Source organism: Ammodytes marinus (assembly GCF_949987685.1).
Source record: "Ammodytes marinus genome assembly, chromosome: 13".
In the NCBI taxonomy this organism is placed as follows: Eukaryota; Metazoa; Chordata; class Actinopteri; order Uranoscopiformes; family Ammodytidae; genus Ammodytes; species Ammodytes marinus.
The window spans coordinates 12579312-12607284 of NC_137217.1; the positions used below are offsets into that span (position 1 = coordinate 12579312).

The following is a 27973-nucleotide window of genomic DNA, read 5'->3' on the forward strand; positions in this document are numbered from 1 at the left end:
CAATGACAAATATCTTTTCCACACCACACATTTCAGCACCCACCGCCCTTTCCCTGTTTTTCTAGTACAAATATTAGCCTTAGATAGCAAAAGAAAGTCATAGCACTCACGTCAAAATAAGTAAGTCCTTGTGTTGATTAAGTGTTCCACACTTGTGATATATCAGTCAGACTGTTTATAAATCCAGCTAGAAAACACTCTCAGAGAGAATGTGAGTGATCCAGTGGTGGTGTGTGTAATCCAGAACGCTACAAGGTTGTGCTGCCCAGTGTCAATGCGAAGAGAACACAAGGAAGAATGCATGTGAACATAGCACAGTGAGCGGACTCTAACCTGGCTGAAGTTAACCATTAACAGTTTAAATCGGATATCAACTAACTTCCACCCACAACAACCACGCTGTCATTGACTCATTATGCAATGTGGAAGGTGGACTAAACATAAGGGTTTGACAGCATTGATCAGGATCTGGTTAGGACTCCAATCACAGTGAAGATCATTTCAAATCTTCAAGCTTCTCTAACCAAAAGTGTATTTAACAACATACACCTTACTCACCAGAAATAGAGAGGAGATAGGGTTTTGGTTAGCAGCTTTAGATTTTTATTTTTTTGGAGTCTGTGTGTGTGTGTGAAGGTAAACAGAACTGGGCTCTGTGGAACCGTGGGACTGGGCCCCGGCCAGGCCCAACACAGTCAGCCAGTATCCTTCTCTCCCGCTCTCTCTCTCTCTCTCTGCTGTTTGTCTCACCATAACATTTAACTCTCCCTCTCTCTCCCTCTCTGCCGTTCTCTCTCTCTGACATGCACAAAGACTCCTTTTGGAAAAGCCTGGTCTCCCACAGAGTTAGAATGGGGCGCGAAGAAGGAGTGAGAGAGTAAAGGAGAAGAAGCAGGGAATGAAGAGCAGGAAACCCTGCTCCGGCACAGGGGGGCAGTAAGTGCTGAGCGGCTACAGGGACTGAGTTACAAATGGGACACACACACACACACACACACACACACACACACACATAGAAGGTTACTAATGGACCTTTCAGAACCACTTAGATGTTTTTCACTTGACTAAACAGCATAAACAAAGACATATTTATTTCACTATCCTCTAATAAGTTCTCTTTTCATTTTAACACGGACAGTTGTTTGTTTAGGCTTCATGCTGCTTATGAGATCAAAGTAATATTTCTAAAAGTTGGAATCTAAAGCTAAAAATGTGCTCAAACTGCCTGTAGACTGATCTGTTCTATAACTATAATAATAATGCAAACATTATAAAGTGCCCTACTATAAAAATAAATAATGAGAGTAAATTGATACATAGGATATAAAAGAAAAGATAAAAAACAATCAGGTTTCGAATCTTGTTATTCAAAACACAAGATATTACACAATAACTTTGAGTCATAAATAGAGATGTAGGATAGATGACACTGTATTTGCCTGCCTAAGATTCACAGGCCAAGAGTTCCACAGCTGTGGGGACCTGAAAAGGCTGGCTCACTTTTAGTGACAGTACGGTATTTTTCAACCATTAGTAGGGCAGCAATCGGCCTCATGGAAAGTTAACGGATCACAGATACAGTTAAGTCTGGAGGAGGAAAAAAAAATGGATGGCTTTTTCTAAATCTGCAGAGGAAAATAACAACCTGATCCTGCCTAAATGTCTCTGTTGGACAAAGTAGAAACTTCACCACTTTAGTCACCCAAGCATCAAAAGACAACTCTGAGTCAATAAATAATGCCTAATATGCAGGCCTTACACCCATACTAAAGGAGAGTAATGGGCTGCATTTATATAGCGTTTTACATAGTTTGTCTCATTCCCACACATACCCCACGAGTTGCAGCAACTACAACTTCAGGTCCAAGCTAATCTTCGAGCAATTATGGGTTCAGGGACACTTTGACATGTGACAGGACTCCTGTCACATGTCAAAGTGGAGGCGGGGGATCAAACCACCAACCCTGCAATCAGTGGATGATTGTTCAACCTGCTTAGCTCCAGCAGCCCAGATAGATTGTTGTTTCTGCTAGTGCTGGGGCCGCATGTGAAAATCATAATTATTTCTTCTTTGGATTGAGTAATTTTTTGACATTCAATTCTTAAGTTCAGCAGGTCAGCAGGACATAATACAGGATCAAATAATTAAATACCATATGTTCTAGATGAGAAGGGTCATAAAGATGATGTCCAAACAAAGATAATGGAGTTGCTTACTAGCAGCGTTGAAGCTGCTGTTAGTCTAAAACCTTTACCTATTAAACGGTAGCTGACTGAAATGCATAAGTGGGAAAACGTTAATGCAGCCTTAATCCAAATAAACAAGGGATTTGGCTATATAAAACACAGTGTAAAATTAACCAAGCCCTTGTTTAGACAAGGCAATGTTTGATCAAGTACTAAGCAAACAGGAACAGAAATCTGACTGACCAAGCGTCTTTGCCCTTGGTGCCAACAACAAAATAAATTATATCTGTAAATGTAATATTTAGGTTGGCACACACACAGGTACGAACTTTGTTTATGTTCTCACTGAACACAGTTAGATGTCGTAGGTCTTTACACAGCCTACTGCCAGTCATCCTGTTTGGCTGTCTGTGCCAGCCTCTAGACAGATTAGTCTCAGTGTCCCTGCATGTCTTTGTTAAGTGCATTTACATTGTGTGTGCATGTGTTTGTGTGTGTGTGTGTGTGTGTGTGTGTGTGTGTGTGTGTGTGTGTGTGTGTCCGGCTACCTTCTCCATGACCCAAATACAACCACGCCCACTCCTGATCAAGGCACTTAGGATAAGTCAGGGAAGTGTGAGTCCAACAGTTTCTCTGTGTTCATGCTGTGTGGTTGTGTTGCAGGTGCTAAGGTATGGATGAGTGAAATCTGGTCTAATATAAAAATACACATGTATGCCTATGCTAACGGAACAAATTCAAAACTGTCCCATATAAAGAGATGGAAAAAGTGTCAATTGTTTTCAGGATGTAGGCAAAACTTTAATTCCACTTCAAATGACAGGTTTGGCGAGATCACAGCACCGATAGGTGCACAATGCAAATCCCTGACTGTCAAAGTCAGATTACTGTTGTTGGTTGAGAGAAGTTAAATTACATAACACAGCTCAGACACACTGGAGACTACCTTAAGTCAGTGACTGTATGTATCCCAGCCATGGAAACACACAGCCTTAAAAGTTCCCTCCTTGGAAAGTTTTGATAAAAATAAAATGGAATATGTTTGTGCTCTAAACTGTGCTGTGTCAGCGCACCAACCCCACCAAAACTATTTCCATACAAGTAGTCTGTTCTATAACTCAAGTTAGCAGCTTCCTTCTGATCTTCTCTAGACTTGTGCTTTTAAACTTTTCACATATAAAACTTGATTATCGTAGGTGATAGTTGACTCGCTTCCTAAAGGACCCAATTAGCTATTCCAATCAGGTTAAAAAAAGTCACACAGTCGACGGCTACTGATACTCACAAAGCACTGGTACAGAATGCTGACAGCATGAGAAAGACAAGAGACAGACAGACACTATGGTTGACTCTAAATAACAAAGTCTGTCACGGAAGTCAGTAAATAAAACTATAATTTAAGGCAACAGACAGAGTCACAAGCAGTCACAGCTAAGATAGACAGACAGAAAGATGTGTCAATTGTCAGAGACGCAGACATCCCTTCAGATGAGACTGTGTTTCAGTGTCAGACAATGGGATCTCTGAAACAATGAGCTACTATCCTCTAATGAAGACAACCAACTGGGAATGGGGCAGATTAATGGCCAAAACACAGCACTGTCTGACCTTAATTCACTATGAAAAACCTCTGTGTATTCTCGAAAAATAAACAATACATATCACCAGTTACATTGTTTATTTGAGTAGCATAAACACATTGGAAGACAATTTCAACTATGGAGCAACATTTTCCTTTGGCAAGTAAAAAGACACACAAAAACACCATTATTGCCTCACTTTTTTTTTTTTTTTTTTAAGATATTTTTTGGGTATTTTTATGCTTTATTGACAGTGCAGAGAGACAGAGGTGAAATGGGGCAGAGAGGGGAGCGACATGCAGAGAACGACCGCGGGTGGGAATCGAACCCGGGCCTGCTGCTGGGCCCGGCCCGGGAGGGGGACGCCTTACCAACTGAGCTAAAGGCGCCCCGCCTCACCTTTTTTAAACCTTTCTAAAGAAGAAAGCCCAGTGTTTCCGATCGAATCTGTCCTGTCAAACATATATGTCCAACAATGTAATCATAGGCCCTTTTGTCCAGTGTGTAGAATATAAAAGACATTGGGAAGGATTTGTACCTGCTCCGCCATAAAGGCGCATACACATTCACCCATCTGTCGCTCTGCGCATGCACCGGCAGTGAGACGTGCCGGTTTGTAGCGTTCTCTCTTCTGGGATCCCAGAAAAGTTTATTTGCCGATTACATGCAGAGCGGGTGACTTAGAGATCGGAGTTATGAAACGTGCACACTATATAAGTGATCACTGTATAAATATAGAGCGAACCAACACGTATATTAACATAGATACTGTATATATCGCTTACTTCACCTTTAATTGTATTTTCAAAATGGGGACGATTCATGATAATACCTTCAAAATATTCAATATTTTTTGAGACACACCAGCAGCAAAGGAGAAGGTTAAACAAAGCAAGCTGCTTTCACCCCTGAGTGCCACTTCAAGAACACACCCAACCACTCATATGTAAGCACCTTTTATATACAGTCTATGGTAAGCCCCCACACACACACACACACACACAAAACCAACAGCCACACTTGAGTTTTAACCCCCTGTTGTGAATAGGACTCAGTGTGAATGATACACATCCTGGAAGCTCGGCCACTCCCCTCATGCTGGCATACACTGCCCTGCTACCTAGCCAGCATACTCCCTGAGTGTCTTGGTGTCCCCATGGCAACCTATATTTACACCACTTGACTACAGAAGAGTGCGGTTTGGTAGCAGCTGTGGATTTTGTGAACCAGAGAAAGAAAGAGAAGCAGAAATGATCAGGGACAGTAGTAGCCTAGACGAGGGAAAGACTGAGTGAGAAGAAGTATTGGAGACACACGAGCCTGCTAAAGCATTTGTTTGCAGTTGCTAGGCGCACAGCCTCCTAAATCAGCATATGCCCTGATGCTCATATTACCAGCCATGTGGCCAAAAATCCCACCCACTGCACTGCCAAGAAAAACTGTCTTACCCTCTGCATTCACACAACAGAGGTAATGTACAAGTAACAACTAACTGTATGTTTGCATTTGCAAATTGTAGTTTTTTATTATTTGTTTGTTTTATTATGTATTTATGTAGGGGGACCCTGTGGATGTGTCTTGCAAACTCACGCAAGTTACATTCACATTCAGAGTTCCTCACCAACACACATCATGTGTGCATACCCTGAAGTATAACAAATGTGTCAGTACCTCATAAAACATTTGCAAAGCTGAGCATTTTCTTGCTGTTAACTCTTTGAATCCATGTTTATTATTAGCTTGCCAATTTCCTTTTCTCTGACCTGTAATAACCTAGTTCACTAACTTCAAATAACAAAGTTAACTATGACTAATAACAGAAATCAGTGGTATAAGATTGATGTTGGGGACAACTACGATTGGGATAATAACATTTGCCTCCACTCTAGGACAAGAAGCACTTGACAAAATGAACCCCTCTCAGCAATGAGTACATAAAACTGGCCAGGAGATGGATTAGCCCACATTTGACTACATTTGCATACGGACTACAACTGTATAGGCTACTATACTCAATCTGAACCACAGTATACAGGCTCTGGTGTGAATATGAAAAGCCTCAACTCTTTGCATGTTTGTCACAATGGTTGTATTGGGTTCTGTTCAAGTAATGACTTCTTTGCCTTCTCTACCAATAAAAGGACAAGGTGAGTCACACTGTTCAACAGGAGTGCAGAGTCAGTATAACAGTAATAGTAAACCCCAGGGAGATAGAATGACAGCAGCACACCTCAGGTGCTAAATGAGTTGTTACTCATCGGGATCAATTACCTTACTTCCACCGCTTGCAGTTATTTGCAGGGTTTATGTTCAGGACGTACAGTATAGCAAAGCCATCGGGTTGAGTCAGCAATTTTGGCGTTCGAGGAGTATCTGCTTTACACACACTCAAATGAGAGAATACTTACTGCAAGAGCACCCCAACCTCTCCTCTTCTATTATCACATGTAAGTCATCTTGTCCTCTTGTGAGCAGTGACACAGAGGCATGCTGAAACAGTTGAACACCAGACAGGTCCCAAGACAACAAAAATTCTCCAAAAATAGGAAGCCAACTCACCCATCTGTCTGAACAGCTGGAAAAAACGTGTCTTTCTTCCCTTAGGGGACCTTACTTGATCAAAATGTGATTGACACTTTTATAGACCTTTGCCAAAAAAAGCATTTCCTTCCTTTCCTTTGCAGCTATTTCAATCCTATTTCATCCCAGCCATCTCCAGCAATCTTTGAATAACCACAGTGGATTTATTGAGTCATGACATCAAAAGGTCATATTTATCTCCTTTGTACTCCTGACCACCATGGAAAACATGTGGTGTTCTTTACTTTTATCAGGAAGTTGTGCTCTAAAGTATTGAGCGTTTGCAGCAAATATTTTCACTTTATTTACTGAACTGATCGTCTGGAGCCTCTGACATTTCATATAAACTCTAGAACCTATGCTGGTCTTTCCTAATAGATAAATATTATAATTTCAAAATAAAACTATAAGGGGAGATACACAGATCAGTTGTTGACTTCTATGAGCATTTACAGTGTAAATATTGTTTTCATATGTGCGCCAAGGCACTCTGTACCAGCTCAAGGAGACATACAGCCTGTGGGTGGCTCACCGCAGAGAAAGAACAGAGGTGGAAAGGGAAGGAGGGATGAGGTTGGTAAGAGGAAGGTATGAAGGGAACCTCAGGTGGCACAGAGCCCCATATGGCTGGAGAGCAACAATACAGGGAATAGAAAAGGGTAGATGGGAGGAGTCTAACATTAGAGAAGAAAGGAAGGAGAGATGGAATGTAGTGGCACAACAGCAGGAAATGATAATTGGTTTGCTGTATATTCCCTTAACTGTGTGTTCAATTAGAGAAAGCCCCTGCTGTTTTTCAGCAGACAGGCATGGATTATAGGATGGATCCTTTGATTCGAAAGAGATATAACACAAATCTGTGAAAAAGCAACAGTAAAATTAAGTCTAAAAGCTCTTTAAAGAGATCCCAATCCAATATTTGCGAGCAGAAAAAAATGACTTAAGAGGAATATTTTGTTTAGTCCTTCCACCATACCACCTGGTAATAAGAACATAAATCACTTCTTTAGCATTGATGCCCTTGACATAGAAGGAAAACAGAGAGCAATGCCACCATAAATAAAAATGTGCATGCTCATTATTTCTTGAAAAAGACAAACGCTGCTAGATTAGTGGCATGGTGGCACGGAGTGGTTTTCTGTTGGTTTCTCTAATATCAAGATAGAAGTGAGCAGCAGGTTCAAAACTTGTGAAACCATCACAAGGAAATGCACTTAACCACATGCCTTATCAGGGCGATGCCACTGTTATGGCCCGCCACTAGGTGTTGGAGGAGTCTATCCATTCTGTACACACACGCACACCCACACGCACACAGACACAGACACAGACACACACATGCAGTCCATGTGTGTCTTCTTCCTCTCTGACAAACCCACATACCACAGTGACTAACATATGACTGCTGGGCTTCCAGAAATAAACCTGAGCCCATAACAGCTGCATAAAAAGAATACAGAGAGATTCATTCTATAAAGATACTTCAGACTGATACACACAGGCAGACTTTGTTGTTAAAGATGTCCACCAATACTTCCTCTAACCAGGGACGGAGGTTAAGTAGGTTGGATAATGTTATGGGGGGCCAACGGAGCACAACAGTCTATAAATACAGCCTGTCTAGATGGCTCAAATGTTTCCAGTGTATCATGGCGTGGCTTTGGAGAATATTTCCAGAGAGCCTTCTTATGGACCGCCTTAGGGAAGCTGTACTGCTTCGATACATGCACACATCATCTAAAGTACTGTACATCCTACTGTGCCTGGCCTTATAACAACATCCTACTCGGAACATTAACCTCAATAGACATGGCACATTTTTAATGACATATAGATTAAGTAAAAAATGCAAGTTCTCATAAAATCTGAATAAGGGCTGAACTTTAAAAAACTTAATGGAGTAGTTAACTTTATCTCATCTGTTCAGGGGGAAATCATACATGGGACAAAGTTTAACAACCATAAGCTTTACCAGTCAGCGCTACTCTATATGTCTACTCTACATTGACCCCTTTTTAAATCCATAAATTGAGCAAAGGTTATACTGTATGCTTTTCATCCAATATGTCCTCGCAGAACAAGCACATGGAATCATGGAAGCATTGCATCCACGCCCTCTCTATTTAAAACAGAATGGCGTGTGAAATGGATGCAGATATTACCAGATACATACTGTACGGCTGCCAACAGCACATTGCCTCAAATACTCTCTCTCTCTCTGTCTCTCTCTCTCTCGCCTGTCTCGATTTTCACAGGAGTTCAAAACCCGTCATAAAAATAACCCTATATATCCAGATGTGACCGCACATACACTCAAAAAAAAATTCTCCTTGCCTTAAAGTCAATACAGTATAGCATTCAAATAAAAGAGGGAACTCCCTTAGTCGGCAGTACTAAGCTAGTGGCTGACCACAATGAACCTTTTAACTTCTAAATGAGGGAGATCTTGTGATGGATGTGTAGGCTGGGGATCTGTCCACTATTTGAGACCCCAGCAGGAACAAAAACACAACCCAGAGGGATAACACAATACCTAGTCTATTCCTGAGATTATTCTAATAAGATGTTATGGACTGAAAGTAGCACATGGCATTTAAATACTATGCAAAGGGGATGAGACTGACATTTAAGTCCAGTGGGCAACGCTCCATAATGAACACTTCAGCTATCAACTGGTGTGGATCACCCTCCATATACTACAGTGCTCGTGAGTGCACACAGACGTGCACGTACACAGACCGGACAGTTGGTGGTATAGCCAGTAATTATCTCTGGGTGTGTGCTGAGGGTAAACGGACAGTTATTTGTAATCCCATACTGTATTTATCCCTAAAACCTGCTGACAAAGTCTTCCTGTGGGTGGGCTGTAAAACTGAATTAGGCTTTACCGCAAACAACAGAAGCTGCAGCACTTAAAATAAAATGTGGCACGTAGCAACAATGAGGCAGATGGCAGCACAAATCAGGATGTCGGTATTGGACTAGCGGTATAGCTTTTTTCTTCTTCTATGCCTCGCACTAGGCCCTTGCCCTTTGAGCCGAAATCTAGAAATACAACATGTATGCACTTAGCCTGTGTAGTGATACATGGCATCAAATGTGTTTGTCTAATGGTGTGGGTCATCACTGGGGACTAAACCACGTGACTCAAAAAGTCCAGACGTCAAGCATGATTGTGTCTCCATAAAAGACAGACAGAAAGACAGAATGTCTATTAATAAGTAACAGCGCAGTAAAACACTTTGAAGGTTAAGAAAAACCACAAGTGAGGCATTCTATAAATTTTGAATTTTTATATCAACTCCCTCTCAAATCTTCCTCTGTTTAAAGCTAACTCGACACACAAACAAGCATATGGGCAGACAGACACACACATCACGTCCAGACATGTAGAGGAAAACACCAGTGTGCCAATTAAGACTGTTGTGTATCATGCTGCAGAGTCGAGAGGACTACAATACAATGTAACTACATGATGCTCTAACTCACACAAAAGGCATTTCATGTGCCATGAATATATTCTACAAAAAAGGGATATTTTAAAGATTTTAAAGTCTTAGTAAATCGATGAGTCATCTCGTCTTTGCTGGCAGATTTGAGATAATCTTGATCTGCATGCACAGGGAGGGACAAATCAGTAGTCATTTTGTAAAGGGAGGAGGTTGCCTTTTGCATTCACGCTTAATGACAGGCTCATAAACGCTCAGAAGTAAGGCTTCATTCAGGATTCCTTTCCATCACTCCTGAAGTACACACCTGATCGTTACATACACTGCAACACAATCACACCTACACACACATAAATGCATACACGCAAACACAACAGCTGCTCTGATTACAATGGCAAGCTATAATGAATATCATTTCGAGTCTCATCCTTTCTAATTTGTCTGTTCAGTGACCAGGCTGTTTGTGTGTGTGTGTGTGTGTGTGTGCGTGCGTTCGTGTGTGTGCGTGCATGCGTGCGTGTGTGTGTCCATAGTTTAGTGTAGTTTTATGAGCTGTGTTTAATTAGGAATGGACTATGGCAGCTACTCCCTGTGTGATGACGAAAGAGAGACACAACACAAAGGGAGTTGTCATGGTAATATGGATAAAAATGTCACACACACAAACACACACACACACACTCTATCCGGATAAAAAGCCTTAAATTAAAATCTTAAAAAGTTGAGAATTGAATAGAATTGAGCCCACTTAATGCTCTTGAGCAATAGTTTTCCTCATAGTCTTTTATCAATGAGAAATTATGAAAAACTACAACAACAGACTCAGACTTAATGACAGTTTGCACCAATTAGACATTAAACTGTAAACTACCATACTTCCTTTAGGATCGAATCTGCTTCTCGAGAACACAATAACATGCTAAGAGCCATTTACAGCCCACAAATAAAAGTGCAACAAATGTCTAGTAATTGTATGGACATTTGTCAGCAGCAGTAGCATAGTTTAAGTTTAACATCAGTGATGGTTATCAAGGTTACAAGGTTATTTGTTGACATGACACAGTCATCACAGCATGCAGCCTGATAAGGATTAAAGGAGGAAAAAAACATGAATACTGTGGCATATTGTCAACAGAGACACAGACTCCAGCCACACCCCACACATCACAATTAAAAGCACATTTTGGAAAGCAGCTACAGTGGTTGCTTTTGTTGTTAAAGGCCATATCAGTTTCTCTCCACTAGCAACCAACTGCACTGTTGCAATGTGGCCCAGAACTGTTCACACTTATTGTCTGTGAGTGGCAGAGAGGCTGCAGGTAAACAGAGAGGGCTGGCTGCTGGAACCCTCTCTGTTGTCAGTAGGCTACTGAATATAGGATATACAGTACACATACCATTCCGAATAGGCATTCCCAGAGTAGACTACTGTAACCGGCCATAACCAATGACACACAACCGCGAGTATAAGCGCTATTTCCCTGGAAATATGAGCCACATGCAAAAAAATAAAAAATAAATAACATAATAGGCCTATCACGAGAAACGTAGGCTATACGTAGCCTATTACACATAGCCTAACATGCAAAGCTAACAAAAAGTTACATTTGTGCAGTTTATTATTAGGCTATTTATTTTGTTCAGTAGACACACCAATTCCTTTTCATCCAAGCTGAAAAGAAACCATTATCTAGGCTATATGTGTTCGATTAAAGATGCACTTACTGTCAAAAGGAAAACAATTAAACATTAATGTCCTTATAAAAACGTGTACATTTATTTTTGAAGGACTTACCCTGAAGGCGGTTTTGAGGAGTCGGTCATTGCACTGATTACGATATCCAACTTCAGATGATAGCGGCGCTGAAGGCTGGTCTTCCAAAATCCGCTGTGCTCTATACTCGGTGGATATCCATTATGTCGCCTGCGAGTTAGCACAGAATTAAAAAATGAATGTTAACTGTCGTTGGGTTTTCTAACACACCTCGTACAATAAAACGGCTGTTTCTTTGCTAAGAACAGAGCAACTTTGTACTTTCAGCTGCAAGTCCAACAAGTGACAGTGCGCGTATGACAGTCCAGTGTGACCTGACGCTGAAAAGACCGCAAAGTATCCGCGCAAGCTAACTACAAAACAACACTACATGTTCAGTATTTTAAGTTAAACTCGCTGTATTGAAAACTTACCATGAGTCATTCTCACTGACTACCGAGTCACTTGTCAAATCCACTTGATATTATCCCTCCGGCTGATTTTTCCCTCGAGCATGGTCAAGTTAGCCGAATAAATAAGATACACATCCGGTAGACCTACAGATTTTCAAAGTAAGAGTTCATACACGTTCAGAAATTATATTAAACTATTTTAAAAATAAGAATAATATATATAGGCCTACAGTCAAAACCGAAATTATTCATACCCCTGGCACATTTTGACTTAAAGTTACTTTTATGAAACCAGCGAGCTTTTTCTTGATTGGAAATGACACAGGCTTCTCCCAAAATATAATAAGATAATAAGAGGCATCATTGTGAAAAAAAAATTATAAAAAAAATTCAGCTATTGCTCATTTGAAAATATTATGAAGAACATGTCTGCACTGATAGGGTGACAACAAAGTGTGCAGACGACAACCAGAGAGCATGCAGTTGAGGCTGTTCAAGCTGCCTCTGAGAAATTCCACCCTTTTATTTTCACAAGGCAGTTTCCTGTCCTGTGTAGCTGCGTATGTCCGGCTTGACGCAGGACTCTCCAGCCCGCCTTTGTCAACAGAGCTCACGTCAATCATCCTCAATTGGGAATTCACCGAGCGCCAGCTGGAGAGCGACGTGCAGCAACATAGACCTATACATACACCACACATATAGGCCTACAGACATTACAAAAAGTAACACAAAGTTCAATTAGATCCAGAGTTGCAGGCTAAATAATTGGAGATAGGGTCTACATTTAAAATACATTGTGGTGTTGTTGTTGTTGTTGTTGTTGTTGTTGTTGTTAGACTAGTAGTATTATTATTGTTGTTGTTGTCGTCGTCCTCGTTGTTGTTGTTTTTGTTCGGAGTTTGGTTCACAAATAAGGCATCACAAGTCGAGGTGAATATTTAAACAAAGCTTCTTCTCTGCATAATAATGTCTCATTGAAATTCTATTATGAGAATTCAAATCCTTTTCTCCCGGCATGTTTCTTCCCGGCATGCTTTGCAATATATTACCCATGCAACAGCTCCCCCTGCAGGTATGATTATCCACCACGAGAGGGCACTAAGAGACAACCCTGCGATTTGTCTGCAGACCTCAGTCTACACTACAGTATGGGTTAGTTAGATATTGGACAATCTGAAGAGATGGGCACCATTTCTTTATAATAATAATAATACAAAAAAAATAAACGAAGAATAATGCTTCTGTAACAGTAAAACAAGACTAACAACAAATAGTCCAATATGTTTTTCCGAAGGTGACCCAACCCTGAATAAGCGGTTGACGATGAGTGATGATGAGTGAGTGATGATTCCAAATGAACCAGCCACATAGCATCAAGTCTAACAATATCACACATATTAGGCCTACCATTTGCCTTAGAAGAAAAAGTGTTTTGGTTTTAATACTGTGCACGCTATCATTTGGAACTTGCACTAAACTCTTTTAACAGCAATGTTTGAGCAAACACATTTAACTATTATTCCACTTAATTGAAGCTACAATTACATTCAAGTCGTTCTATTAACAAAAGTGACTGGACAATGCTATCACTTCCTGATAGATCAAATGAGAAAAAGAAAGATCATTGCTCGGAGAAAATATATGTGTCCATTACAAAGAAGTGAAGAAACAAGTTGTAGCCTAATCCAGTCGTTAAACAAATTAATATTTTGCTTTTCAGTCAATGCTGAAACCTTTCACTTTAAAGTACACGTGGTAAGAATTAGAGTTTTGGCTTATAAGCTATAATTAGCAGCAATAAAAATGTGTCAGTGTAAAAGCCTTTCTGGCCACAGTGTTGTTTTGATGTGCAAGTCTGTGAACAACACGTGAATGTGGGCACCTGATAAGGATCGAACATTCACATCTAGAGGCGAACAGGAAACATCACAAGCACTTCTCTTTCTCTTCTACTTCATTAATAGGGCACTGCTGACTTATCAGGCAGCAGCAGCACAGTTGAGGACATTGTGCACATTAAGATCCGGACAGAAAAATAAGGAGCCCTGAAGTACATCCACCGACTATATCTGATTGGCAGCCTGTCCTCCTTCACTAAGATATCACCATGGCAGGTGAATGCATTTCAACAACTCTACTTTTTAAACATGTTTGTATATCCATAATGTGTATATTGATCAATGCATTATTGACTTCTTGGAGAAATGATGGGGCATAATAACACATAGCTGTTCATTTGATGTATTTGTTTTTTTTATTGAATTCCAAATGCTGTTTAGGTTTACATTTGGGTCTTTACTAAACAATGAGATTGTTGACAATTCCTGAGATTGTTCAACTATTGTTTGTGAAAATGAAGAGGTTCAACATATTGAGTCCTTATCAAATGTTATTTATGAATGGTCTTTTATAATATCTGTATTTATCAGACATGCGTCCTACAAACATGTTTTTTCTTGGGTCACCAAAATACCAATTATGCAAAGGAATTCAAATCTGAAGTATTTCAATGACACAAAAATGAGTAAACTTATTTGCGGAACACATAACAAAGAAGCTGGGGACACAAGCCAACCAGAGCCAATTAAATAGAAACTTGTCTTTGCACCCTCTGAAATGAATACGATGGACAGTATATGAAACATTGATAATTCATTAAGTTCACGTCCACTTTCATAAATTGTCAACCATATTTTGTTAAAGGTGCCACAAGGTGTTTTTAAATATTTCTGAAACAGTCTAATTTTTCCTCCGATGAACATGAATTAGTAATGACATCTAACAGCAAACGAGACCCTCAGTGCAAATAATGCTATTTATATGTAGTTTTTCTTAATGCCTTTGTCATGGGCATGCTCACCCAGGAACAACAGTGGGTGTAGTAAAAACACTACCGCTTTTGTCCAAAGGGGGTGCAAGAATGAACAAAAACTGAAAGTTCCTCGGAGCACTTAAATAATTGCAGATGAATGTATCGGCACAACAAATGTTTCCAGCGAGGCAGAGTACAGGACCTGTGAAGTCCAGCAGGGGGCGTAATAACCTCCATTATCGACAAACTTTGAGGGTTTGTCCTTTCTCGCTCACGATGTCTACAGTCTGCACGGATAGATTAGGTTTTATTTGCCAGGAGATGTGGTACATTTTATTCTGTTCATGTGTTTGTTTTTATTTCCATTTCAAGATATCTATCTGGGACTTGACTGCCTGCCTTCATACCAATGCATTGCAGTTATTAAATGGATTTTTTTTTGTGATACACTTTGTAAAAGGACGTTTTAAAACAAAATGTTGTCCTTCAGGAAACAACATAGTCCCCATGCTATGAATGACCACAGGCCTCACTGTCGTATGAACAGCTTTAGGTAATAGGAAGTGCTTTAGGTGTGGAAAATTGTAGTTTTTCAATGCGGTGAGCGGCAGAAGCAACCCTACATTCACCTCCACTAACAACCTGGTTGTTTTAGTGTGTATCTTAATGTTTGGGAATTCTACCTAAATCAAGGTTAGATATTGCAAGTGTTGTAATTGACAAGGATATGTCTGTGTCTGCAGATGACGGAGCAAATATCACCACCAGCTCACCGACTTATGAATATGATTATTATTATGGATTGTCTGATGGCTACGCTCCATGTGACTCTGTCGACGTGAAGGATTTTGCCAAGGTGTTTCTGCCCACTCTCTATAGTTTGGTTTTCATCCTTGGCTTTTTGGGTATGTATTTGATATTTGTGTGTGTGTGTGTGTGTGTGTGTGTGTGTGTGTGTGTGTGCGTGCGTGCGTGCGTGCGTGCGTGCGTGCGTGCGTGCGTGCGTGCGTGCGTGCGGGTGTGTGTGTGTGTGTGTGTGTGTGTGTGTGTGTGTGTGTGTGCGTGCGTGCACATGTGTGTGTATATGCGTGCGTGTGTTGTCATGAGAGAGAGGCATTACTAAACATACAGTATGTGTTTTGTATCTGAAAGCTTTAATAGCCCCCTCCTCCCCCCCTCTCTCCCCAGGCAATGGCCTAGTGGTGTGTGTCCTGGTGAAGCACCGCCACCAGACCAACTTGACAGACATCTGCCTCTTCAACCTGGCTGTGTCCGACCTCCTCTTCGTGCTCACGCTGCCGCTCTACTCCCACTACTCCATGGTCAGCCAGTGGGCCTTCGGAGACGTCATGTGCCGTCTGGCCTCTGGCTCACACAGGACCGGCTTCTTCAGCAGCATCTTCTTCATGGTCGTCATGACGCTGGACCGCTACGCAGTCATCATGCACGCTCACAGCGTGGCCCGATATCGCACTGTGAGGACGGGCATGGTTCTGACTGCGGTCGTGTGGATGCTGAGCTTGAGTGTCTCCATACCGGACATCGTCTTCACCAAGGTGACAAATGAGTCTCAGGGGGCTGTTTGTTCCTATTTCCCAGAACAGCGTGCCTGGGAGCGTTACAGCCTCTTTTCAACCAACATCCTGGGTCTCCTGATTCCCTTGTTGGTGATGGTAGTGTGCTACTCCAGGATCATCCCAACACTGGTCAACATGAGGAGCTCCAAGAAGCACCGCGTGGTCAGGCTGGTCATCTCCATAGTGGCCGTCTTCTTCTTATTCTGGGCCCCGTACAACATTTGCCTTTTCCTGAACTATCTGAAATCTGAGGGAATATTGCAAGCCGGTAACAAATGCGACCTGGACACAAAGTTAAAGCTTTCAATAACGGTGACTGAGACCTTTGCCTACACTCACTGCTGCCTGAACCCCATCATATACGCCTTTGTGGGGCAAAAGTTTATGAAACGAGTCCTGCAGCTGCTGAGGATATGGATGCCTCAGATTCCCTTCCAAGACTGGGCACACAGTTCATACAGGAAAAGCTCAGTTATGTCCAGGTCCTCTGAAGTCACCTCCACTGTCATCACTTAGCAGGTGGATGGAAGATGTATTCTGTTTCATGCACATCACCTTACAGAGTATGACAGCACTGCTATCTATGCTTTTAGCATGACTTGTTTTACTGTGTCACTTTCAGTTTCCATCTATGGTGGTGATATGTAATGCCTAACCTGAGCCTGCACGTGTACATACTATCTCTTGTGCCCTTTTGAATGAATTTGCAGTGAAATATTTTCTTTTGACTACAATTCAAGTGTGATCTCGTTAGTGTCACTGCATGAGGTATTTTTCTAAATGCTAGGCAGTGCCCCTACTGACATTGGAGAAAGCTTCAGATTTGTTCGTCTTCACTGAAACTATTGAAGCTCTTGTTGCATTCTCTCTCTAACCACAAAGTGTGATGGTCTGTGTATGCTTTGTGTTAGGCGCTTACTCCCTTTTCACACATTTGGTGATGAAGTTGCCTTCAAGTTGTTCATATGATATGGATACCCCCCCCTTTTCTTTTTTTCTTTTAAGAGGCAAAAGGTTTTACTTTGTGTCTGGAAGCAAATGTGCGTATACTATCATGGACTTAAATGAGTTGAAGTGAAACAAAAATGAGCAATATCATAAACACCTGCAATTTTTCATATATTTTTTTCTCAAAGTAAAGTACAGCTTATTGCATATTTGCATGTGTCTGCCATTTCAGGTGTCATTTGCACACACTGCACACTTTCATACTTGTCTTCACATTTCTCAGCTCAGTGCTCAATTCTATACTGAACCATTGCTGCTGATGTTGTTTACTCTTTTGTTGTTGTTGTTGTTGTTGTTGTAGCATGTTATGATTTGTCTTTGCAGTGGTTTAGTAGAAATTACTAAAAGTTGTAAATGTATTCTATTCTATTATTTTCCAATCTATTCTCCTACCAAGCACTGATAATGTTACTTTTCTGAAGACACCAAATAGACAGCACAAACATCCTGTGCTCATGTAAAATGAAAGTTTGATGTATTCACAAATAAAATAAAATAAATATATTTTGAAATACAGTTCATTTGTAGCATTGCATCTTAAGATTCAGGTCTCACCCATTTTGAAATAAAAGTGTTCTAACGTACAGGAAATTTGACAATTAAAATCCTCTGTTATTCCTGATGAGCTGCAGTGCTATTTTCAAAAGTACATATCATCAGAAAAGTGTGTTTGCAGAGCACAAAGGAAAACAGAAAAGCTCCCCATTAGAATGCATTTCCTCCCCATACTCCTGTCTTGGCACATGTTCATACATAGGAGACATTTCTGAGAAAACCACAGTGACACCTTCACGCAAGTGTAAAAGAAGGCTGAGGAAACAATCCAACCCAAAGTTCACCTTACCAGAAATGAGCCCTGCAGCAGCAATTGACACAAAAAGCAAGCAAAGCAGGTTGACAGGATGACATGTATGCTTGATGCGCAACACAAGAACAAGCAAATTCAGGAGCGCTGATTTTCGTTGGCCATACGGTAAGGACATTGACATTTTAAATAAACAGTAGGTCTAGTGGGTTATTTACTATATATATTTCATATAGCTCACCTCTTACAGCCATACACAAGGGGTGCAGTAGAGGATTATGTTGGTACACACATGTCAGCCACAGGAAGTAGGGGTCGGCAGGGGTGTCAGAGAAGGTGGTTCTGTGTGTGTTGATAGTGAGAGAATGGGGTTTGGGTTGTGGTTAATTCACAAGAATTTGAATATGGTTGGAACAGGAGGAAGCTAAGATATTATTAGACAGAGGAGCATCAAACTCTACATCTGGTGATTGCTGTTGAAAGTGTTGCTTGTTCTTCTGACATTACTAGTACATTCAGAGAGGGCCAAAGTCAACTATGTGGAGTTATGATAAGCTACAGTGAATCCACTGAAATTCTAATTATTGACATGGATTTCACTTAGATTTTTGATAATTATCTTCAGGCTGTGAAATGGTAGCAGTTGGACTTTTTGGTTTAGTGTTTCAAAGAATTGTCATGATGATCACATTTGAAATGTTCCTCTTAAAGGGCAGGACAGTCCCTTCATATCTTGGAATTCCCTTACATTTTACACACAAAAAAAATCTTCTTTTGTTTTTGTTTTTTTGTTTTTATCTCTACAAGATGTTCAGTGTGGAACATACTGAGTCATTATGATAGGTTGGAACATTGTGCCTATCCTGATCAAAAATGTCATCTTGTACTCTATTTCTTGAAGATGGGGTTTATGAGAGGAGGCAAAGGTTTTACAAACATTTCAAGGTGAATGAAGGGAAGCTTTTTCTTAATATTCCAACAACATAGACTCTGCTGTCAAAATATATCATCGTTCAACAAGTAAGTAGTCATATATTTATTTGTATATTTTAATGATTCCGCCTCTTTGGCTTCACCTTTGCAATTTCAGTAAGAATAATTTGCTCAAAGACAACAAGGTGTCTCTTTAATGTGGGCAAAACAGAATTCATTTTGTTTAGATCAAACTGTCCGATTGTCATTGACAGTCACATTATTCAGCTGTATATGATGTCTGGTGGAAAGTTGTCTGAGTGGAGAGAGTGTGGTTAAGGAAAGTGAAAAACAGAGTTATGTTTTGGGCTGGAGTAGTTTAAAATCAATTTAAGGACATTTCAGAATGCTAGATGATCCTCTTGATTAGGTGCTTTTACTCTTTAATTTGTGGATGGTCTCAAGGTCTGGGAGGAACACTATAAGATAATTTACACATCTCCCAGAACAAGTCAGAGATATGTTGGGTTTGAAATCAAGAGCATGTGGCCACAACTGCAAACCATTGGTGATGTTATTTTTGTAGTACAGGACTTTAAAACCACAAGTCAAAAACCCCTCGGTGTCTCACATGCCATTTTTGTCATTTCTTCAGGGTTGGGGAACTTATGCCAATCAGACCATAGCTACTGTTGTATACCTGCAAATTGCCTTGGTTTAATACCAGTCTCTACCTGGATCTGAACCTGGATCTGTACATGCCTGCCTGCCTGCTAGTAAGCGTATGTATTTTAAAGATCTCAATAAATCATTGAACTCAACCTGTCTGCCTGGACTATTTGCATTGCAATTCTCCTCCCTTGGTTGCCTGATTGAATATCTCTCTTCTCACAATGTCAACTAAACTAACTGTTTTTAACCAAAGTAATCCCTACATGTTCTCTTATTCCTCAGACAGCAGTATGAACACATCAGAGTACGAGTTATATGAGTACATGGATTATGATGGCAATAATACCACCTGTGGTGAGGATACCGCTCCAGAGTCACACCATGTGTCCATGGTCCTTCCGGTTATTTGCTACATGCTGTTTTGTCTAGGTCTGCTAGGTATGTTCAAAAAGACCTGAATCCATGTATCGCACTCTTTCCAAATGTGGCATTTTAGGCATTTAGTATTTAGAAAACGGATGTATGCAGCAATTAGATATGTGACACAGTTGTGTTCTACAGTTTGCACTGAAAAAATATAATGACTAACAATTGGAATTGATGGTGCAGGGAACATCACAGTTATCTGGGTTCTCCTCCGGCACATGAAGCTGAAGACTATGACGGACGTTTGCCTCCTCAACCTCTGCCTGTCTGACCTCATACTGGCCATCACCTTGCCCCTTTGGGCCCACAACTCCCTGAACCTTGCATCATGCAAACTGGTGACAGGAATCTATCAGGTGGGGCTTTGTTCTTTTTAATCATATTTATTATTTAGAAAACGAAGCAACAGTTTATGCTTGTATACTATTTACCTAAAGGTGCACTATGCAAATTCAAGGTAGGGGGTTTGTTTAGCACTTGGAACCAAGTGGAAGGCTGGAATACTGTATGTTTGTAAACAAAACCCTGGGCCCTGCTGATGTAAACAGCAACAGTGAAAACATGACATTTCAGGTAGCTTTTTTACTTCAAACAATGTTCCAGGGATCCAATTTGTTTATTCAGTTATGAGAATATTGCCTACCTTAGAAAATGTTAATTTCTCTGACAGTCTCAAAGTTACATAGTTCACCTTTAATACTGAAAAAAAGACTGTGGGCACTTCAATCATACTGTGGTGCCGATTACCTTTAAACTGTTAAAAACAATTCCCTTTACAATTTGTATGACTTTATATCCGTGGTGTGGTTGTTGATGTGCGTGGCTGTATGAAGAACCTCAATGACGCCTGTATAGCCCTGACAAATGTCACCTAGTGAAGCCACATCCTGCTCTGACTGTGCTTCCTCCTCTGCTCCTCTGAACAGCTGGGTTTCTACAGTGGGACGTTGTTTGTGACCCTAATGAGCGTGGACCGCTACCTGGCCATCGTCCACGCTGTTGCGGCCATGCGGGCCCGGACACTTTGCTGTGGAATCATAGCCAGTGTCACTATCTGGTGTATGGCTTTCCTCATGATAATCCCTCAAGTGACGTTTGCCGACTTGGAGATGGACGAACATGACAGCAGCTCCCAGTGCCAGCCACTGTACCCAGAGGAGAGTCAACGGTTTTGGAAGATGCAGCGAAACTTCAGTGAGAACACAGTGGGCCTCTTTGTGTGCCTCCCCGTCATAATTATTTGCTACGTGCGAATCCTGGCCGTGCTGTCAAAGTCCAGGAACTCCAAGAAGGACAGGGCCGTGAAGCTGATCTTCTCCATTGTGGGTCTGTTTGTGGTGTGCTGGGTCCCTTACAACGTCATCGTTTTCCTTCAGACACTGCAGCTGTTTGACATCCTGAACACCTGCCAGGCTTGGACCGCCATCAGCTCTGCCATTGGCGTCGCCGAGATCCTCGCAGTGTCTCGCTGCTGTGTCAACCCAGTCATCTACGCATTCGTAGGGGAGAAGTTCAGGAAGTCACTGGGCAATGTGCTGAAGAGACACCTCTGCTGGAGGCACAAGAGCAGCTGGAACTCCAGCCCAAGAGACACCACGGAGAAAGAGACTTCCAACACACCTGTCAAATCAGATTATTAATGAACCACTTGGCACCTGTGTGGCGGTGGTGGTGGGTGACTGTGTGCTTGCATTAGTACGTTTTAAAAGCAAAGACTGTATAGAAGGCAAAGTGTGTGTGTGTGTGTGTGTGTGTGTGTGTGTGTGTGTGTGTGTGTGTGTGTGTGTGTGTGTGTGTGTGTGTGTGTGTTTGTGTGTGTGTGTGTGTGTGTGTGTGTGTGTGTGTGTGTGTGTGTGTGTTTGTGTGTGTGTGTGTGTGTGTGTGTGTGTGTGTGTGTGTGTGTGTGTGTGTGTGTGTGTGTGTGTGTGTGTGTGCAATCTAAGAGCTGTAAATGGTATATGCTCATTCTTCCCAGTAATTCAAAGTATATCTGTAACTTTTTAAACAATGTTTTTTTGTATATCAAAATGTAAAAATAAAGAAAATAAACATGATTGTAACTGATTGATACTGTAATTCCTTCAAAAGCAAATGAGTCACTTAATTAGTCAGAACATTGATTGTGTGTGTGTGTGTGTTTTTGTGTGTGTTTCCAGAGTGTAGCATAGCTTCTTTACAGAGTAGTGCTTCACCATGCATGAGCTGTGCACAGCTGAATCCCCATGTCATATAACATCAACCTGATAAGAAGGTTTGGTCATCAGGGGGACATGACATTCAGCCAATGACGGAATCATAATGACACATAGAAATGTTGCAATAAAATCTTAATTTGAGCTTTAGATATGAGTCAGAACAAACTTTCCCCTAAACAGAGAAAGTGTTCAACCTTTTTAGCGTGCTGTTTTGAAACAACCATCAGTCTACAGTGCTGGCTGAAAGCTTTGTCAGGAGTATCACTTCCTCCCTGCATAAAAGCACAAACCTGCACGCTGAGCTCTGCAAGCCTCCAGCTATGTTGCGGCTGCTGGTCTGCTCAGAATCACCCTTGCACCTTTAAAAGCATGCATGTGTGGACCTGTGGTTCGGATGATCCGCAAACACTGTGGCCTCTGAAATGAACGTTTCGATAGCATGCTCAGGAAGTCACAAAACCATATACTTCTCATCTGCAAGCCCACAAGCCCACCTAGAGCATGGGTAGGGTCTGGGAGTGTTTAAACAAATGTGTGTACCATTTTCACACCTTATTCTTTCGTAGTGAGGCGTGCAATCAAATTGGATGAACAGTTGATCGTTTCTTTCATTTAAAAATGAACAGCTCTGTCGACTATCTTATTAACAGCACTGGCAGGTAATTTCTTTGAAATCTTTTGCACTTTTACATACTTCTGCTTTAAGGTGACATGTCTATTTTGATTCTGATGTGTATAATGTGTCTAAAAAATTTACAAAATCTTTAAGCAAAAAGATACATGGTATAGGCACCCTGATTAAGTGTTCAACTGTAAATTGGATAATTAGATCCAGCATTGAAATTAATTGAGTAACCTTGACTGAGTCATTCTAGAAAAGAAGGTCATTGCTTGTCCAGCCTTCAGAAGTGGCTCAGTTGTGGTTAAGAGGGTTTAATTTCCCCAATACAACATTTGTATCAGAAGTCAGCTGACTGGAACAGACCTAGACAATTATTAATACTAATGACTTCTGCAGGCGGTGACAATATCGAAAACCTCCTTTTAAGAGGAACAGGTTCAATAAGACAGAAGGAAAAGGTTTACGTCAAGTTTCCTATATTTGGATTTGTACAGTGTAAGAGAATTTGTGTTTGGTCTTGTTTTGGATTCATGGAAAAGGCAATGTATTCTCATTCAACATTTTAATTTCAAAACTTATTTTAATAGATGTTGATGATGTTGGGGTCATCAGTCAATTGCACAAATGTGAACACTTTAACAAGGGAACTGCACTTGGCAGACAGCGACAGTTGTCTGAGACATTTTCACAAATCAAATTACCCTGTTCTTGAATTCTTGAAGCTGTGCCAAAACAGCAGTCATGTCATCAAGTTCCAGACTAGAGCTACGTCAATATGAAAAAGCACTTGAATCAGTGGGATTACCCTTATGTATATCATTTATAACCTTAATACAGAATTGTCCTCTCTAGCATATAAAGTCAAGGCAACTTTTCAACACACAAAACCATCTTCTAACAATGAGCTCTGTGCATCGTTTGATCACTCATACACATTTTCACAATTTCCAAAGACAGAGACCATGTCAATATGCAACAAGTTATGCACCTACATACTTTCCACTGGTTGCCAAATCAATATTCTCTTCAGATACTAAATAACCACTTGTGCACCGGTGATACATACACAATCATTTGCAGGTCAGCTGAAGCAAATGAGCGAATGTGGATTTAACATATCAACAATTGCAGTGGAAAAACCTCAGTGGCCATTGGGGAAGCTATTAAACTAAAGCAGTGGAGGGTGTGTGTAGTTTCTTCCTTTTTTTCCTTTCTTTTTTCAGGAAGTGGGTCATATTGTTTATATTTTCCAGGCAGCTGACTATGGCCACAACTATTCCTGCCGCCACTGCTTACAGTTGGGAGAATGCGACTGAAGAAGACTTACAGGAGTAAGTTGAACGCAGCAACTGACACACGATCCAGCATATTTTGTTTCTCAATGTTGTCATAACATATGCGATGAGTCTTTGCCAGTATGTTTCACTTCACTCCTAGACCTAGTCCGGGAATTAGCTGCTAACTGAGCATTTTAGTTTCAATCCAGTTTCAGTTTCAATCACTGTGTTTTGCTGGAACATGTATTTTCCTGGTGTGTGTGTGTGTGTGCTGCTGAATTGCAAGGTGGAAAGAGCATTATATTTGTTGCTTTATATTTGCTTCACCGTGCAGTTTATCATAGAACAAGTTTATTAAGTTACATTTCTAAGCTATCATTGCACTCCCTTCAGCTACGGGGCATTGTACTATAGTTTTGTTTTTTACATCTGTGCTAAGCAAGATTGTATTAGATCCAATTAACTGACCTGAAATAATGGAAACTTCCTAACCATTATATTTATTTGCCGGTTTTGCTTCTCTGTTTCTCACCAGCTCGTCTACAGTCTCCGTCATCTATGACACCACAGATTATTACTACGGAGACGACTACCTTGAGGGCTTTGGGGTGTGTGTGTACAAGCAGCATGGGGCCAATTTTCTTCCAGCACTCTACTCCATTTTCTTCATCCTGGGCATTCTGGGAAACTCTCTGGTCATCTGGGTCATTGTTTGTGGGGTGCGACTCCGCAGCATGACAGACGTGTGCCTCTTGAACTTGGCTGTGGCTGATCTTCTCCTGGTGTGTTCCCTCCCCTTCCTAGCCCACCAAGCAGGCTACCATTGGCCGTTTGGCGATGTCATGTGCAAAGTGGTCCTGGGTATTTATCATATTGCTTTTTACTGTGGGATCTTCTTCATCAGTCTAATGAGTATCGACCGGTACTTGGCTATAGTCCACGCTGTTTACGCCATGAGAGCGCGGACGAGGTCCTTTGGAATGATCGCAGCCGCTGTCACATGGGTGGCTGGATTTTTGGCCTCTTTTCCCGACCTCATGTTTCTCAAACAGCAGCCTGATGATGCTACGCCTCAGTTCTGCTACCCTGCCTATCCCAAATTTGATCCCGCTGATACCCACTCTCACTTCTGGAGGGTCTTCAGCCTTTTCAAGATGAACATTTTGGGTCTATTTATCCCGGCGTTAATCATGGGCTTCTGCTACTCACAGATCATCTGGAGGCTAATGTACAGCCGGTCGTCCAGGAAACAGGCCATCCGTTTAGTCCTCATGGTGGTAGCTGCTTTCCTCTGCTGCTGGGTCCCCTACAACGTGGCGTCCTTCTTCAAAGCAATGGAGCTCTTGGGCAAATACACAGAATGCGAAAGCAGCAAAGCCATCAAATTGGCTTTACAAATCACAGAGGCCGTTGCCTACTCTCACAGCTGCCTCAACCCCATCCTGTATGTGTTTGTTGGGGTGAAGTTCAGGAGGCACCTGCTGAAGCTGATCAACAGGGCTCCATGCAGACTGTGCCAGGCCATCAAGGTCTTCCTACCTCAGGATAGAATCTCCGGGTCTGTCTACTCACAAACCACTAGCGTGGACGAGAGGAGCACTGCTGTATAAAGTGTTGGAATGGGCGGCGGGGTTTGGTTTTCTTCTATTTATGAGGTCATTATCACAATGAGGTCATTGGGATATTTTAAAACTCCAGTTCACTTTGAGTGACAGTAAGGTTAAGGTTAAATGACAAGATATGTTTTGAGTTTGTCACAATTTGAGTTTAGGGGATGGGAATTAATCAGCCAGTAAATAGGTATATACATGTGACATGTATCAGTTTTTTGGGACCCTATAGCATGACCTTTTTGTCTCACGATGTTGCAATAGAGTAGCATGCAAGAAAACACATCATACCTTGTGTTTTTTCTTAATCATAAATCTATATTTTATACTTTTATAACTCCTATAGACTGCATAAGAATGTATAATGGAACTGTACTGTAAATAGGTTTTTTGATTAGTGAATTGAGATAATTTTTTTGTATTTACCCCTGCAATTTAAGGTCAGAAATGAGTTAAATGTTGTATTCCCCTTTTTAATGACATGCAGCTGTGTGAGAAACTGTGCCAACTATAACAGCTGTCTGTCCACAACGTCAGCAATCCTCAGTGGCCAAAGGAAACATCAGCCCTCACACACACAAGCCAGAGCCTCACTCAGATACTGACCATGGGTTTGTGTATAACAAAATGTTGCACAGCAAAAGGTCCCTGGTGCAAATGAAATCCTTCTATTGCTTGTTTCAAAGCATCTGTAGCAGCAGCAGATTAGCACCTCACCGCAACCTAGAGACAACCACAACCTTAGAGGGGAAGTAAATAACCAGCTTGTCTGTTTCAACTTTGCAGTCTCTCTGCACGAAACAAGCATTTCACTGCCAATGCTTGAGTATCTCTGCAACATTTCTACTGGTATTTATCAGCTTTTCACAGAAACATACTCATACTCAATATCCAGACTTGCTGATCATCACAGTCAATTAATTCACAGTTCTAGATTTAGACTTTCCCCCATGGCAGGCATTTAAAAAAATATTATATCACCCATAGGATCAGAAACTTAATGAACATTCAGAAAGTCCAAGATCGTCAACAATCATGAGATAGACCACTATAGCCTTTGTGCCTCTATGTGTTTTTAATTTGATTACTGCAATGTAGATAGGCCTTCTGTTCAAATTTGAGCTGTCCGTCAACAGGTCTCATGAGTCAAAGATGCAGGATTGTTGTCAGAATCACATGGGGTCTTTCATTGTTGAAGGCACATTTCTCCGTGGCAGGATTTCAAAATGACCTCATCAGTGTGCTCTCAGACAGATACGCACCTTGAGGATGTGGTAGCCTAGTGGTTATGATACATAGCATGTCACTGCAGCGACAGTGGGTTGACTTGAGGTGGGGACCTCTGTTACATGTCATCTCCCTCCCTGCATTGCCTTTCTGCAGCTTCATATATTGCTGTCAAATAAAAGGCAATGAAATAAAGCCAACAAAAAATAAACTTCTTCACAGCCACATAATACATATTTGTGCTGACCATGACCGGTAAAATGACTTATGAAATCATACTGTCTCTACAACAGTAATATGCTATTGTTAATGGTATCTTCACTGAATATTTTTTGTTGTTGTTGTATTTTTCTGTTTCTTTTCTATTCTACTGCAATCTGTTCTGAAGAGCAATATCATATTGAGGGCATTTTCTGGTTGTTGTCTTTACAGTTTTGTATCTCTCACAACAACCATGCTTAAATTGACAGACTATGCAGATATGTTTGTAAAGTTGATGTTATGTAAAATGGTATGTATCATATAAATATAAATCATATAAATCTACTATTGACCTTATTTTTCAATAAAATTATTACATGAATTTATTTTTTTACACTGATATATTTCTAATTGTGTTTTTGCATGCACCTCCATTGTGGATTATATTTTTTGCACCTTTTGGAACTTTTTTATTCGCAATAATAGGTTTTGTTGAGCATGATAATTGTATATGAACTGAGGTAGATTGCAAATCTATTATGACTGAGCCTACATAACACAATATAAACAGAGCAGTATTACAGAGAACCTCTCTCATCACAATGGTTGCATGTGCACAGTAAAGCAAATGGGGCCCAGGGTAGACCCCTGCAGGACTTAACAAAGT

General features: G+C 41.0%; 3 protein-coding genes across 3 annotated transcripts in view; 2 read left to right on the forward strand and 1 right to left on the reverse strand.

The window, feature by feature from the left end:
- The window catches only part of cobl (cordon-bleu WH2 repeat protein), a 62002-nt gene extending 49947 nt beyond the window's left edge, over positions 1-12055 (reverse strand). The window contains exons 1-2 of the mRNA XM_080038861.1: positions 11984-12055; positions 11592-11720 (exon numbers count right to left, since the gene is read on the reverse strand). Coding sequence (XP_079894987.1) covers positions 11592-11620 — 29 coding nt within the window. The 5' untranslated portion in view covers positions 11621-11720; positions 11984-12055. The remainder of the gene's footprint in view (positions 1-11591; positions 11721-11983) is intronic.
- A 1885-nt stretch (positions 12056-13940) lies between these two features.
- LOC307259594 (uncharacterized protein) lies at positions 13941-27614 on the forward strand. Its single transcript, XM_080039536.1, has 6 exons — positions 13941-14076; positions 15518-15679; positions 15963-16866; positions 22996-23028; positions 24245-24322; positions 24804-27614. Exons 1-6 carry the CDS (start codon positions 14070-14072, stop codon positions 25876-25878), a joined length of 2259 nt encoding a protein of 752 aa, XP_079895662.1. The 5' UTR covers positions 13941-14069; the 3' UTR covers positions 25879-27614.
- On the forward strand, positions 20063-21953 carry LOC307259334 (C-C chemokine receptor type 5). The gene is made up of 3 exons (XM_080039138.1): positions 20063-20186; positions 20358-20530; positions 21101-21953. Exons 1-3 carry the CDS (start codon positions 20072-20074, stop codon positions 21812-21814), a joined length of 1002 nt encoding a protein of 333 aa, XP_079895264.1. The 5' UTR covers positions 20063-20071; the 3' UTR covers positions 21815-21953.
- Positions 27615-27973: the final 359 nt, after the last annotated feature.